Genomic DNA, 16,373 nt, shown 5'->3' with positions numbered 1-16,373 from the left:
ATATACTGTAGAAGTTGTCACAAGGTACACCCAGATTCAAGCAAAGAGAACATAGACTCTACCTCTTGATGGGTGTGTCAAAGAATTTGCACACAGTACCCTTGACTCAATCTAGAGGAGATGGTGAGGTTCACCCCTTCGAATCGTCTTGCTCTGTGCGGCCAGGAAGCTCCAATATTTTACACCCCAGCAACCATCAGTCACCCACCCAGTAAAGGGCTGCCTGAGAAAACATGTTCTCAGATCCTTCCAGTTCTCCATGAGAGTAGGAAACATGGGTTCTGGCAGTCTGAAGGTAGGCCTCTGAAACTTGCAGGAGCTGGCTGTTGGGAGTGAATGCACCTGGGCGAGGCAGCGTGCGCAAGCATGGTACTGGATCCCAGGGCACCAACATCATCGGGTACATAGTGGCAACTTCATGTGCAGTGCATAGTGCTGGTGCCATTTCACAGAATTTGGGAAAATCAGGATTACTCAAATAAATGGCACTGAGAAAAATTGTTATTCCTTTAGGAAAAAATAAAGGCCCATACCTCTCATCATACAAAAATATAATTTCCAGAATAATTAAAGAGCTAACTATAAACAACAAACTGAAGCATGGGAGGAAAACCTAAGTGTGGTGAAGATGGTCTTTCTAAGCAAGATACAAACCCACAGGCAATAAAGGAACAGACTGACACATTACATAAAAATTAAAATATAGGTATGACAAAAGACAATGTAAACAACTAGACAGAAATTGGGCAAAAATAATTGTCACATATGAAATAGGAAAATATAACATATTCAGAATGCATAAAGAACTTCCATACATCCATTAGAAAGTGAAAAATAACTAATAGAAAACTGGGCAAAGAATATGAATTGATGATTCACAAACGGACTACAAATGCCAATAAACATATAAGAATAACCATAAATAACCAGCAGCATGGAAAGTAAAATTCAGTGGAGACATTTTATCTCCATTAAATTAAATTGGCCAAAAATTTTAAAAGATTGATAATATCCATCATGAGATAGAGTGTGAATACACTTTCAAACATTTAAAATTGGTTGAGCCATTCTGGAGAGCAGTATGGCAGTATTTATCGACATTAGCATGCAAATTGAGTAAAATTCGACTTTGAGGAAACTTGTCAGATATACCCCAACACGCACAGAAAGACAATAGGGCACATCAATGTTTACTGTAGCATTGTTTGCAATAGGTGAAAAAGTAGAAAAAACCTAAGTGTTCACCAATAGGAAAATGTTTAAATAAAATGGAAAGAGAAATACACATAACAAATTATTCCAATAAATAGGCTTCTTCGTTGATTAAAAACACAAGATTTATAGCCAAAAAAAGAATGGAAGAAAAGCAATTGTAGAACAATATTGTCCCTATGCTCCCGGTTATATTTAAGAAATCCAACCGAAGTGTGTGTGCACACCACGTTGGGATACAGAGGCTCTTGAAGGTTCCACACCAAACTCCTATATGGCTTAATACCTGCAAATCCTTAGGCTAGGCTTTATACACAGTAAGTGTTATATAAGAGTTGTCTATTTTTTTTTACGATAATGCATTCCTGCATTACTTATGTAATTTAAAAGTAAAGAATATGTTTGCGATTGCATTAATAACTCCCTGCACCCAACTGCCTAACAAGCGCGAGGGCCATTTATTAAAATCTCTCCATCCTGAGAGCCTAGCACAGGGTCTGGCACATAATGGCCACGTTGTGAATACCTGTTGCGGGGACCAGCCTGCCGCTTCCCACCCCTCCCCGCACCCAAGCGAGACCTCAAGTTGACCTTCCACCCCGAAACCTTCCTCAGCCAGCGCAGCCACCGGCCGCCCAGTACGCAGGCGCGAGAAGGCGGGGCCCAACTCACGGCAACCCCGCCTTCCGGGCGTGTAGACGTCACTGGACCGCGCCGCGCAATATCTGACGTGCCTGCGGCCCGCCTTCCGGAAGGAAACCCTGGCGGCTAACTATGGCGACGGTGGCGGAGCAGTGGGTGCTGGTGGAGATGGTACAGGCGCTCTACGAGGTGAGCTTGGCGGCCCCAGGGGTCCACGACCACACCCAGCCCTGGGGAGGTGGGACGTTTTGTGTGGATTTTTGGTCTGAGGCCTGGGCAGGCCTGGCCCGGTTACGCCCGGACCCCCGGCGTCCCTCGCTGGAAAGGCTCATAGGCGCACACATTTCCCAGTGGCGGAATGTAGGGAGGCACGGGCGGGAGCCGGAGCCGGGGGTCTCGTATTGCGCTGCTGCGAGCGCGGAGCCCTCTCCAGGTCCTGCCCGAATACAGGAGAGAGGCTAGTCAAAAACAAGAGTTGGGACTGACGGTAAAACGGAGTGATGAAAGTAGAGTGGAAAATCTCAGTCTGGAGAGGTCCCAGGGAAGACAGGTTCTCGGAACTGTGGAGCAGGGAATAGGGGAAAGAATTGTAATAAGTTGGACTTTGTTTTTGTTGGGACGTGGGGTTAGAAAGGAAGCCGAATGATTTAGGTATGTGAAATAGTTTGTCATTCTTCCCGCCTACGTCCCATCTTCTGTCTTGTAAAGATAAAATTATTTTAGTAAAAATTTAAAGAAAGACCAGTTAGGAGCTTTTTTGAAAGGCCAGCTGTTTCAAGTAGGTAAAATAATATGAAATTTAAATGTCAGTCTTGGAGAATGTTCATTCATTTGACATTCAGTGAGTTTCCATGCACTGCGCAATGGAACTTTCTGCGTGTTCTCTGAGCTGTTCAGTACAGTAGCCCACTAACCACATGTGGCTGTTAAGCACTTGAAACGTGGCTAGTGCAACTGAGGGGCTGAATTTTTCATTTAATTTAGATGTGTATTTAAATAGTTGAATGATGCTAGTGACTACAGTATTGGACAGCCGAGATCTAGATGCTAGGAATAGTGCAATGAGGGAACAGGTAGAAGTCCCTGTGCTTACAGAGCTTACATTCACTTAAAGTGAATCTGTTTTCTTTTGATAATTTTCTTAAAACTTAATATAGCGTTTACTGGTAAGGGTGATGATGCAAGATGTATTATTGCAAAACCCATCAGGACTTTTTGAAAAAAAAACAGTTAAGAGAGCAAATAGAGCTTAGGTGATGTCCAACCTTAGGTAGATTATAGTGACTAAGAAGAACCACTAAAATCTAAGATTTCTTTTTTAGAAATGAATAATTTCTACTATATGTTGTTGCTGCCTTCTTGAAGACTGCCCTTTGACTATGTAACTTCTCATACCCTGGTATTGACCATGAGTGAGACTTGAGAGAAGGTCTCCTTGATGTAACATTTCCTAGGGAAGAAAAGAAGCCACATTTGTGATTTTTATTAATTCAGTAGACATTTCAACTTTTCTTAGGATTTCTTTGTGGAGTGGAATGTTTAGTGACTTGGACTTATGTTTGTCAACTATAATCCAATTACTGATAAAACCAAAAGGATTTTTTTAGTCGAGTCCTCATTCTTAAATGAATTATAGTCAGGAGGGATCAGCAAATTTTAAAAATAGTCTTAGATTTCTGGTTTTGCTTCTAATTTCTGTGCACAGTGTATGCAGAATTTGAGGAGTCTTGCTGTGTACCCATACATATGTAACATGTATGTAGTTTTAAAGTTATTTGTCCAATGACCTGAAAGTTTATTTATGAAATAGTCAGCAGTTTCCCTGGTCCCCGCTTCTGAACTTTTTTAACTATTGTGAATCATCATTGCTTTTTTTTTGTCTAATATTTGAAAATAATTTGTATTTACGTTTCTAAATACCTCTTTTTTTTTAACATCTTTATTGGAGTATAATTGCTTTACAATCGTGTGTTAGTTTCTGCTTTATAACAACGTGAATCAGCTGTACATGTACATATATCCCCATATCTCTTCCCTCTTGCATAAATACCTCTTTTAAATGACTTTTCAATGACAACCTATTGGAATGTAGCACCCAATAACTGACTTATGGAGGTTTAGTTGATACCTGGAATCTTTTATATGCACTTACTGTATCTAGTTGTGTAAGACATAAAAGTCAGCCTGGCTTTTATCCTGGAAATGTTCAGTTGAAAAGAAGACCTGATGTGGATAATTTCATTAAGGTACCTTTGTGGATGTTGACATGGAAAACACTAGATACTTTTGGGGAACTGTGGTAGAAAAGAGACCTGCTATTTCTTTAAGCACTTATAAAGTCTTTTTTTCTCTGCCACGTTCCAAGGAGAATTTAAAGAGGCCTATTGGGGATACAGGAAATATAGTAAGTTGTGCAAAAGTCTTTGAGAATTATGGAAACTGGTGTCCAAATAATTCTCAATTTATCCATGGTATGTGGGGGTTGTAGAAGGCTTGTGAAGCTGTGAAATGTTTGTTACAGTCATTTCCCACCAGTAAAAATATAAATTACCTGAAGGATCTGATAGTTGATATTGTTTGACTATTGGAATTCTGTGTCAGTTTTAATTTTAAAAATTAATTTTGGAAAAAAAAAATTAATTTTGGGGCTTCCCTGGTGGCGCAGTGGTTGAGAATCTGCCTGCCAATGCGGGGAACGCGGGTTCGGGCCCTGGTCTGGGAGGATCCCACATGCCACGGAGCGACTAGGCCCATGAGCCACAATTGCTGAGCCTGCGCGTCTGGAACCTGTGCTCTGCAACGGGAGAGGCCGCGATGGGGAGAGGCCCGCGCACTGCGATGAAGAGTGGCCCCCACTTGCCGCGGCTGGAGAGAGCCCTCGCACAGAGACGAGGACCCAACACAGCCATAAATAAATAAATAAATAAAATTAAAAAAAAAAAAAGTAATACCATTTCATAAAATAAAAAAAAATTTAATTTTATTCCTAAAGATGTTTTTATTCCTAACGCTGCAGTTTTAGAGATTTTTCATGTAGGAGAAATTGCCTTCTGTTAGAAATGGGAAAAGGAATGAGTAGAAATGAAGTGAGCTTTGAAAGTAAATTTTAAGAAGTAATAAATAGGTTAAAGGTCATGGGAGCAGTATATGCAAGTGAATTAAATTTTATGTGCAGGTTTTGGAAATGTTTATTTCACTTCTTGTTTTGCTTCTGTTTTTGACTGACTCCTAGGCTCCTGCTTATCATCTTATTTTGGAAGGAATTTTAATACTCTGGATAATCAGACTTCTTTTCTCTAAAACTTACAAGTTACAGGAACGATCTGATCTTACAGTCAAGGTAAGAAGTTAAATCTCTATTTTATTATTTGGTGTATGATTATAGTTGCTACATCTTTCGAAAAAGGACTTGTGGTGGCTCAACTGTAAATGTTAAAATATTTTCTGGAATGTAAGGAAATCAGGGTAAGCAAAATACGGGGAAGCCAGGGATAAAGTGAATACACAAAGGAGTACCATGTTACAGGCCTTTATACTTTGCTAGGAGTAAACAGCAGCCTGGGAACGTACTAGATGCTGGACGGGAAGCATGGATGCGTGCTGCGTTTCAAATGTCCGTATACAAGAAAGATTACATGAGTTGCTCGGGAAAAGCACCACTATTCCTGAAGCCTGAATGAAAGTTTTCCCTGTGGTCTTTACAAAGGAAATTCAGAGTTAGAAAGAATCCTCCCCATCCCACTGCTCTCCACCTTCCCACCCCAAATCAAATTTTGATGTGTTCTGTATGGTAAGGGACCCAGCTCAAGCCCAAGCTAGGCAAACCTTAGGAAGCAGAAGTGTCGAGAGGACTTGCAGTCCTGCCCATTTCGAGTCTGTTAGTATGAGGGACCAAGGGGTTTGTGGAATCCCCTACCTTCTCACGCAGGTAGGAACACTTAATAACTGTGTCCCAGGTGTGAGAGGAAGAGCAGTTTTGACTGCAGTGTGGTTTCTGTAGCTTGGATTGTTTCCTTATCCAGCCTCTGTAGCAATGTGCCAGAATACTACTTAGGGATACAGAGACGGTGAGAGATGTTTTCCCACAAAAACGCCTGAAACTTTGGTTCACAAGGCAGCATTGAGTGCGGCACAGTGATGGAGCACTGCTCTTTTCTGGAGCATTCACAGAAGGAAGTGCAAGTGGAATGGAATTAACAGCAATGTGGCAATTGTTTCCTTGGTTTCACTGGCTGCCCCTGCTGTCCTGATCATTCATATTTGTCATGAGATGGTCAGGCAGTATCCCCCCTAGGGGATAAGGGATATGCAGCAAATGGTTCTTAGGGCAAATAAGTTTTGGAAACCTGGATAAAGAAGACTAAAGAGGTGTCTCATTGCATGATTTCTTGTAACCTTTAATATGACAGTGGATATTTGAACTGCTGTTTGGAGAACTGCCCTAAACTTGACCATAGATCCCCACCCCCGCCTTTTTTTTAATGAATACCTTGTGAGGTTAGTGTGCCATAGAACACACTTTTGATAGTATTGCAGTAAGATTGGGCTATCTGGGCCAGAAATCCTGTCTCTACTTTTTTCCCTTGGTATTTAGGAACTCCATGTGAATGATTATGAGGCCATGGAATAGATTTCTAGCCCAACTTTTTAAGGGGTTGATCATTCCTAATATTCTTAGTTTAAGTTTAACCAAGTCAATCCACACAAATATGCATTTTAAAAGAAGGATACTGAAACATAATTTTAGGATAACCCTCTAAAAGCAGAACTTACCTAGAGCAAGATTCAGTAATCACTGACATCTTACCCTAAAAGCTGTGGAAGAAAAAAAAACTATATGAGTGTTTCTAAAGCTTAACTTATGGCAGCAAAGAAGAAATGCCCTTCTCAGTTTTATAGGTCTGCAGAGTCTCTTTTTTTATTATTAATTAATTTATTTATTTTATTTTTGGCTGCATTGGGTCTTCGTTGCTGCGCGTGGGCTTGCTCTAGTTGCAGCGAGCGGGGGCTACTCTTCGTTGAGGTGCGCAGGCTTCTCATTATGGTGGCTTCCGTTGTTGCGGAGCATGGGCTCTAGGTGTGCGGGCTTCAGTAGTTGTGGCAGGCAGGCTCAGTAGCTGTGGCTCGTGCGCTATAGGGTACAGCCTCAGTAGTTGTGGTGCACGGGCTTAGTTGCTCTGCAGCATGTGGAATCTTCCCGGACCAGGGCTTGAACCCATATCCCCTGCATTGGCAAGCGGATTCTTAACCACTGCACCACCAAGGAAGTCCCCTGCAGAGACTCTTGAATACCAGGCAATCTTGAGTTGATTCTCAAATCTGTCTCTGTGGTAGCAAGTGGACAGTGTGCATGATACATACTTCAGGCTTGTTCAGGCTGCTGTTCTGTGCAGTCATTGGCAGAAATAGATGAGGAATTTATTGGCTGATTTACTCAGCCAGCATTTTTGAGTGCCTGAGCATCAGGTGAATATGCTCCTAGCCATGCCCTAGAATTGCCTATTAGGAGAAAAGTGCACAGAAGCATTGAACAGGAGTGTGAAAATAGAAGTATTGAGAGTGGGCCTATGTAAGGCAAGAATTGCTGTGGCTGTCATGTTCATCAGGTGCCTCATTTCATCCTGTACATCCAGACTACATTTTCAAAATTACATTGTTTTCTAGTTCAAAAAAGGGTAAGAAACTCAAAATAGTCAAAATACTTGGAATGCATGAAACAACAGGTGAAAGGAATAAAGTGGTTTTTTATGAGAAATTTCCAAACAGCTAAATCCTATTACAATAATTATTATAAAAGAGTCTTTTGGTATATTTCAGTTACTTCTGAATCCTTGCCAATGGCTTGTAGAAACAGTGCTGTGTAGTCTAGTTGATCCCTTCCTGTGACAGTCATGCCTGTAAGAACTTAAGGCATGGCTGTCTGTCATATCTTGCAGTAGAGGCTGAGCTCCCTTACCTGCAGTCATGCCTCTCACCTTTGTGTTATAGACTTTTTGTTTTATCATCAGTAGCAGTTATACTTCCTACTTCCCACAGTGAAAAATCCTGAACATAGAAATACAGTTTTTAAGAAATTTCCAGTCAGCCACAAAGCTTCATGGAAAAAGAGCCTTTAGCCTGAGATAAGGAAAGAGGTGAGGGGTTAAGTGCACAAAACTCAATAGTGATTCTGTGTCATTTCCAGGCACAGCAGCTGGACGTCTGTGTCTAGCAGTGTGTTCATTATGATGGTTCCATTACAACAAACAGCTTAGATACCGCTAGAGTTGCTGTCCAGTAATTAGCACTGCACTGTATTTTAACTGCTTTTCTCCTGTAGGAAAAGGAAGAATTGATTGAAGAGTGGCAACCAGAACCTCTTGTTCCTCCTGTCTCAAAAGACCATCCTGCTCTCAACTACAACATCGTTTCAGGGTAAATTGTTTTTGCTAGTCAAGGGCTTATATTTGGTTTCCTGTAGGTAAACTCAACAAAGTATACAGTGGTTTATATAGTATTCCTTTTTTAACTGAAATAAGATTTTTAGAAATTTCTGGAGATCAGAAACTGCTTTTTAATAGTCTCCAATTTGGGTTTCTGAGTTTGTCCCTTTTTAAAAAAAATATATATATATATATTTTAAAGTAATACACACATGTAATGTTTCAAATGGGAAGACAGTTAAAATGAAAAACAGCATTCCTACTTTTTCCCACCTGGATTGTTTCTGATTTTAGATCTGTTGAAGGTTACCTTCATAACTAGATATTAGCAGTATGCTTACACTACTGTTTCTTGATTGATTAATGATAGGCAGTGCCTGTTGACTTTCACAATATGAATTATGAAACTTCAGCTCACTTATGCTACCTACCTCCTGGCTTCCAATGTTTTATTTATTTTTATTTTTATTTCTTAAATTTAAGTATACAGAAAATATCAGGCACATATGTATCTGCCACCCAGAAGTAATAGGTATTAACATTTTGCTCTCTTTACTTTAAATCTATTTTTTAAAAGAAATAAAACATTAGAAATGCAGTTGACCCTTGAACAGTATGGGGGTTAGGGGCCCTGACCCTCTGGGCAGTCAAAAACCTGCATATAAATTAGAGTCAGCCCTCCAGATACCCAGTTCCTCCAGATATGTGGTTCTACATCCATGGATTCAACCAACTGTGGATCATGTGGTACAGTAGTATCTACTGTTGAAAAAAATCTGTGTATAAGTGGACCTGCACAGTTCAAACCCATGTTGTTCAGGGGTCAAGTGTATCACTAAAGAAATCCCTTCCCATCTATCACTTACTCTTGCCTCCCAGGCAAGATAACCGCCATCTTGAAGTTGGTAGATGTTTTTCCTTTGCTTATATTTATACTTTTGCCACAGCATGCCTGTTGCCATGAAAGTGTTTAGTGTTCTATTTAAAAATATGATGTAGGATATTCTCCTGAGTATGTCCTTCTACTTCTGGTCTGATCTGAGAGAGGCTTGTATTCTTCACTTTCGTGAATTTCTTTGGTCTCATGAAAGTTTTACTTGTCCTGAAATCAGACTTACCAATCATTAATGTTATGGTTATAAAATCCTTCCTACCACAAAGGTCTAATTTGCCTGTTTTCCATATGACAGTTAGTTGTCCCAACATTATTAGTTGAATAGTCCATTTTTTACCTACTGATTGGAAATTTCCCTTCTTTCATATGTCAAGTTCCCTTATAAAGGATCTGTTTCTGGCTTTATTTCTATTCTTTTGGTATATTTATCTCTCCCTGTGCCAGAACCTCGCTTATACCACAGCTTAATAATAGGCCTTGACTAGAGTGAGTCCTTCACCTCCTTGTTCTTCACAATTGTCTAGGCTATCCTTGACTCTTCACTATGAGTTTAGGTTTAGCTGCTCAGATTTGACCAGAAAGTGGGTTTGGGTTTGTGACTAGTAATGCATTGAATTTATGGATTAATTTGGAGAGAATTGGTATATTGCTAATACTGAATCTCTTCACCACGTACCTTGTGTGTCACTTGTATACTTAGGTCTTTTATGTCTCTGAGAGAAGTTACATAACGTTCTTCATAAAGATTTTGCTTAACTTTTTTTTTCCTACTTTTTATTTGGAAATAATAGTAGATTCACATGCAGTTGTAAGAAATAATACAGAGAGATTTCATATACCCTTCATCAGTTTCCCCCAATGGTAACATCTTGGTTAACTATAGTACAGTATCACAACCAGGAAATTAACATTGCATATCTTTTAATAGCTTCGTCTCTGGGTTCCAGAGAGTTTTCACTTCTGTCATGAGGCATCATTTTCTTCTTGTTTCTGTGTTATTGCATTGGCTAGGATACCGACCATGCAGTGTTGAATAGAAGTGGTAACAAGGGCCTCTGTATCCTGTTCCGGATGGCTTTTAAGGGATAACCTGTATGGTGTTATAGGCCTTCCTTTCTCTTCCTAGTTTGCTAAGGGAACTTTTTGTTAGTTTTAAAGTCAGTGTTAAATTTTATTAAATTTTTTTTTTATCTATTGAGATGGTTGTGACTTTTCTCCTCTAATCCATTGCTATATTAAATTGTACTGATCGATTTTTTTACATTAATTAAGCATATACATAAATTTTTATGAGAAAAATTGCAAGCAACCATGCCACTCATCCTCACCCCAGATTTCAGCTCTGTAGACTTGCAGAAAGATGGGAGATTTACTCTCCGGAAAGGCTAAATATAAATTGAAAGTCCTAAGAATGTGTGAGGAGGCGGGTGCCATTCTAAAAACAGAAAGCAAGTATATAATGAATAATGGGATGCTAATCCCGTTTCCTCCAACTCAGCTTTCAGAAAGTTGGAAACCAGATTTATATCCTCATATACACCTCACTGGAGGATTCCTCTCTGGTGAAACTCAAAGTCAAGAGAATAAAAACAGAAAATTTTGAGTTTGGGGTCTCCACAGATGAATAAACAAGTGTGTGTCTCATTATCATAGAGTGAAGCCCACCATTTACAAAGAAGCCAAGCCCATTTACACAGTGCTTGCAATTAGCATTTCAGTGTCTTATTCTTAAAAATGTGTGGACAACCTTAAATTATGGTCCATTGATTTTCAACAGAATGCTGAGACAATTCAGTAGGGAAAGAATACTCTTTTTAACAGATTGTGATGGGACAACGGGATATACACATGTAAAAGAATGATGATGGACCCTGACCTCACACCATGTGTAAAAATTAGCTCAAAATTAATCATGGGCTTAAATTTAAGAGCAAAAACTATAAGTTCTTAGTTTAGAAGAAAGAAAACAAAAGAGTAAATCTTCATAATCTTGGATTGGCCAGAGATTTTTAGATACCACACAGAAGCACAAGCAGCAAAAGAAAAAATAGACAAACTGGACTTCATTAAAATTAAAAACATTTGTGCTTCAAAGTCCACTACTAGAGAAATGATACAAAACCCCACAAAATGGAAGAAAATATTTTCAAGTCATATATTTGTTAAGGGGCTAGTATCCAAAATATTAAATATATAAAAAGAACTCTTACAACTCAGTGATAAACCCTATTTAAGCATGACTATTTGGTTAATTTTTATTAATTGTTGGATTTTTTTTTTTTTTTTTTTTTGCTAATATTTGGTATTTTTAGCATCAGTATTGAAAAATGAGTTTAGTCTTTTTCTTTTCCCTTACTGTGCTGGCCCAGCTTTGGTATCAGACGTATATTAGTCTTACAGTTTTCCTGGCAACACTATTTGTGTTTGTTCTGTTGAGCATAGATTTTTAATCATGAATTTAATGTCTTCAGTGAGTTTTTAAAGCTGTTCATATTTCCTTTTTGAGTAAGTTTTGGTTACTGCCATTTAGTAATTGTTCATTTCTTCTTTTGTTTTCAAATGCATTGGCATGAAGTAGTTCATAGAAGTAGTTCATGAAGTAGTTCATAGTAGCTCCTTTCATATTACTTCTTCTGCCCTGGGTCCTGGAGTGTTTGGGATTTTGTGTACAGTCTCTGTTTCCCACAGCACTCTGGCTCTCCCTAGAGGAAGCTCCACTGACCTTCAAAACCAAATGTTTGGGACTTCCCTGGTGGTCCAGTACGAATCCACCTTACAGTGCAGGGGACCCGGGTTCAATCTCTGGTCAGGGAACTAAGATCCCACATGCAGTGTTGCAACTAAGCCCACGCACCACAACTACACCGAGCCCACGCGCCTCAACTAGAGAGCCCACGTGCTGCCAACTACAGAGCCCATGCGCTCTGGAACCCCTGCGCCACAACTACATAGCCCACACACCCCAGAGCCTGCGCGCCACAACTAGAGAAGAGAAAACCTGCACACCACAACTAGAGAGAAGCCCACGTGCCACAACGAAAAATCCCGCATGCCTCAATGAAGATCCCGCATGCCTCAACTAAGACCCGGTGCAGCCAAAAAATAAATAAAATAAGTAAATAAATAATAAATTTTTTTAAAAAACACAAATGTTCTGGGGGTTCATCTTCCTGGTGCAGGACATCCAGGCTGGGGAACCTCTTGTCGGGCTCAGACCCCTCACTCCTTGGGAAGGGCTTCTGCAATTGTAATTATTCTCCCATTTGTGGATCACCTACCTGCGGGTATCGGTCTTGACTATACCATGTCTGCACCTCGCCTACCCATCTCATTGTGATTCCTTCTTTATATCTTTAGTTGTGGAAGATCTTGTCTGCTAGTCTTCAGGTCATTCTCATTGATAGCTGCTCTGTAAATAGTTGTAATTTTGGTGTGCCCATGGGAGGAGGTGAGCTCAGGGTCTTCCTAGTCTGCCATCTTGGCCACTCCCAATGCAATAAATTATTATTTATTTATTTATTTTTGGCTGCGTTGGGCCTTCGTTGGTGCACGCGGGCTTTCTCTAGTTGTGGCAAGCAGGGACTACTCTTCGTTGTGGTGCACAAGCTTCTTGCTGTGGTGGCTTCTCTTGTTGAGGGCTCTAGGCGCACAGGCTTCAGTAGTTGCAGCATGTGGGCTCAGTAGTTGCAGCACACGGGCCCTAGAGCATGCAGCTTCAGTAGTTGCGGTGCATGGGCTCAGTAGTTGTGGCTCGAAGGCTCTAGAGCGCAGGCTCAGTAGTTGTGGAGCACGGGCTTAGTTGTTCTGTGGCATGTGGGATCTTCCCCGACCAGGGATCAAACCTGTGTCCTCTGCATTGGCAGGTGCATTCTTAACCACTACACCACCAGGGAAGTCCCAATAAATTATTTTTTAATTAAGGTGTGTACATTGTTTTTTAGACATAATGCTGCTGTACACTTAATAGACTACAGTATGGAGTAAACATAACTTTTACATGCACTGGGAAACCAAAAAATTCATGTGGTTCTCTTGATTGCTATACTTGCTTCATTGCGGTGGTCTGGAACCGACCCCGCAGTATCTCTGAGGTGTTCCTGTATACACAGTTTTCTTGAGTTCTGGATTCTTTCATTCGTCCAGTTGTCTGTTCTCCCTCAAGTACCAAACCTGTTGTTAATGGGGGTCTGTAGTATTTGTTTCTTTCTGGTAAAGCACCATTGTCCTATTTCTAAGTTCACTTATGTAATTACTGACTCTCACTAATAGTGTGGTTGTGGGTTTTGGCTGGGAAGGGTTTTATTTTCCCTCCTTTGACTCTTCTGAAGCCTTGTTGTGGAGATGTCTTTCTGTATCGGTTTTATTTGCTTCTGTGAGGAACTTTGAAGTGTCTTCAGCTCCAGTATTCCTGTGTTAAGTGCCCTGTCTGGCTTACTGCTGCAAGCCTGCATGGGGCACAGGTGTTAGCCTTCCACTTCTCATGGAAACTGTTTTCCTTTCCTGCCCCATATGCTAGGCAGAAACAAGATGTCTACATCCCTACGTCATGCTGGCAGCTTATCGACTCTGGTCAGGGGCTTTGGGTGTACTTATTCCTGATAGTTTGATTTCTCTGTGTGTCACAATTTTTGTAGAATGGCTTCAACTTTCACAGCAGCAACTGTTAGTACAGACTTGTCTATGTGGATATTTTGTTTTTTCATCTTTTTGTGGGTGCCAACACCTCCACATCAGGGAGGACTTATGAAACTAAAGAAGTCCTGGGAAGTGGGAAACTAAATAACGGTGGATTATTTGAAAGAGAAGAAGCTCTTGAAGCAATAGGAAAAAAGAAGAAAATATGTAATGAACACCTCTTATAATGACAAGTTGAGAGATGAAGAAATTGAGGCTTATGCAGGCCAGGTAACATCCCTGAGTTTCTGAAGTGGTCAGTAGCCATAATACTGACGGGATCTGCCTGACTCCACAACCATGTTCTTTTCACCGAGTCTTGTGTGAGTTCATCTGCTTTTGTGAATTTACTTCAAGTAGTCATTCTTTTCCTTCCCTGGTTTCCCAGCATCTTTCGTTATTTCTCTCATAGAAAACCAGTTCTGTTAAAACATACCAGTGAGAGTGGTGTTCCCCCGTCTTTTCTGACCAAAGTGCATTTTACAGAGCAGCCCAGTGCACAGAGCAATGCATGTGTAGAACAGTTCCGTGCCACCGTCCTTTCCCTGGCCCTGTTGGTGCATTTCCATTCCGTCCTATTCTTATGGTTTACTTTAGGTGAAATAGGCTGGCTGTGACTAAGTAAATTGATCTCACAACCCTTTAATAGCTCATGTCCCATAGTTTGGCCAGTGTTTTTGAAGCATGACTTAAAGCTAGAGTATTTGTCAGCAGAGGACATAATAGGTTGTCTCCTCAAGAGCCCATCTCTTGTCTCAGCTGAACTCAATCCATGCTTCTCCTATGCAACTGGCCACTCTATTTTCCCCCCTTTTTGGATGAGGGGGATTCCTTTTAAATGGTATTCCAGCATTAACTTTAGAAATTGGGAACAGCGCTTACTTATTCTTTTGGTGGCTTCCTGTAGGTAACATGTAATTTTTTTTTTAATATTTATTTATTTTTATTTATTTATTTATTTTGGCTATGCCGGGTCTTAGTTGTTGCATGCGGACTTCTTAGTTACTGCATGCAGACTTCTTAGTTGCAGCGTGAATGCGTGATCTAGTCCCCCACCAGGGATCAAACCCAGGCCCCCTGCATCGCGAACGCAGAGTCTTACCCACTGGACCACCAGGGAAGTCCTAGTAACATGTATTTTTAAACCACTTAACTGTAAGATTGTTACTTGCTCTGCCTCTTCATACCTTTGATCTTGATCTTTTTATATTTCCTCCCTGTTTGTCTCATTCCAGGTACTTTATTTAGCAACTTCTTTCTTAAGTGAGTTTTAAAACTAAAGCAACGGTGTGCCATTAATCTATTCATCTTAGAATTCTAGCTCACTTTTTTTATTTAAGTAGTACAGGGTGACCTATTAAGAGTAGAATTAATGACCGAGTATCTGATTTTTAATATACTATTGTCTAATTTTACTTTTTAAGAATAAAAAGAGAGATAGGAGGCTAGAATGCAAATAGAGTAGAATGGCAACACTTGTGTGTCCTGTCGCCTTCCCTCTTCTGGACAGCTGATAATGTGTGTCCTGTAACAAGAATGACTGCTGAAGTATACCACTCTTGTCTCTTTCCCCAGCCCTCCAAGCCATAACATTGTGGTGAATGGAAAAGAATGTATAAACTTTGCCTCATTCAATTTTCTTGGATTGTTGGATAACCCTAGGCTCAAGGTAAGTAGCACATATGCTGAAGTGGACAGATAACATGACTGACATAAGCATCTGGACATAAAATAAGAGACAAATGCAGAATATCAGAAAGGGCTGTGTAAGTACTTACTCTTTACTCTTTAGTGACAGAGCTGTAACCTAGTTTTCAACAAAGGGAGGCAAGGGTGTCCTAATGTGGCTTAGTGTTGGGTGACAACCAGAGAACTATATGAACCAGACCCAGGTAATAGTTGGAGATGTATCTAGGAAATTGCTTCATCTCCTGTTGGGATTGTGGGCCAGTAAACATTTTTTGAGGAAAGACCTATGCCCACAAATGCCAGAAAGTGCGAATGCATTGAGGTAACCAGGTTTTAATGATCAAGCTAATATAACTTTTCCATGTTTTAAGTCGTATACCTAAGTCTTCCCATCCCTCTTTTCTTTATATCCTGTTAGAATTGTCTTAGTAGTAAGAAAGGAAAAGCCAGGGTACTGGGGAGCTATGTGGGTTAAAGAATAGGAAATGTCATTTTTAAACTGTTAAAGATATATTATTACAGTCTAATTTTTTTTTTTTTTTTTTTTTTTTTACTTTCACAAAGGCTGCAGCTTTGGCATCTCTAAAGAAGTATGGTGTGGGAACTTGTGGACCTAGAGGATTTTATGGCACATTTGGTATGTTTTCTGTCATATTTTTCAGACTACTGCTTTCAAGAATTAAGATTCAGTTTGATTTCAGAACTCCTTGGAAAAGGTATCCTTAATGAGTTGTGGTAATAAGCTGGCGAACTTTCTAGATTTTGTGTTTGAGATCATTGGTAGGAGATGCACTGGTCTGGGGCTGACTGTCCCTGTGGAGAAGAGCCATAGGTACCTA

General features: G+C 40.2%; 1 protein-coding gene across 36 annotated transcripts in view; it reads left to right on the top strand.

Annotated features, from left to right (window-relative positions):
• The first annotated feature begins 1,854 nt into the window (after positions 1–1,854).
• The window catches only part of SPTLC1 (serine palmitoyltransferase long chain base subunit 1), a 65,458-nt gene continuing 50,939 nt past the window's right edge, over positions 1,855–16,373 (top strand). For 7 of the 36 annotated variants that reach the window (XR_014247687.1, XM_082402956.1, XM_082402955.1 and 4 more), the window contains exons 1-5: positions 1,877–2,043; positions 5,087–5,194; positions 8,174–8,268; positions 15,421–15,514; positions 16,099–16,171. Coding sequence is in view for 25 of the 36 variants with exons in the window: in XM_082402956.1 (XP_082259082.1) it covers positions 1,987–2,043; positions 5,087–5,194; positions 8,174–8,268; positions 15,421–15,514; positions 16,099–16,171 (427 nt within the window). In the remaining 11 variants the exon portion in view is untranslated. Of the gene's footprint in view, positions 2,044–5,086; positions 5,195–8,173; positions 8,269–15,420; positions 15,515–16,098; positions 16,172–16,373 lie in introns of all 36 variants that reach the window. The other 29 variants (XR_014247691.1, XR_014247692.1, XR_014247693.1 and 26 more) reach the window with 10 other exon arrangements.

This window comes from Balaenoptera borealis (assembly GCF_965194805.1).
Source record: "Balaenoptera borealis genome assembly, chromosome: 8".
In the NCBI taxonomy this organism is placed as follows: Eukaryota; Metazoa; Chordata; class Mammalia; order Artiodactyla; family Balaenopteridae; genus Balaenoptera; species Balaenoptera borealis.
This window is presented reverse-complemented; position numbering and strand designations above follow the sequence as displayed.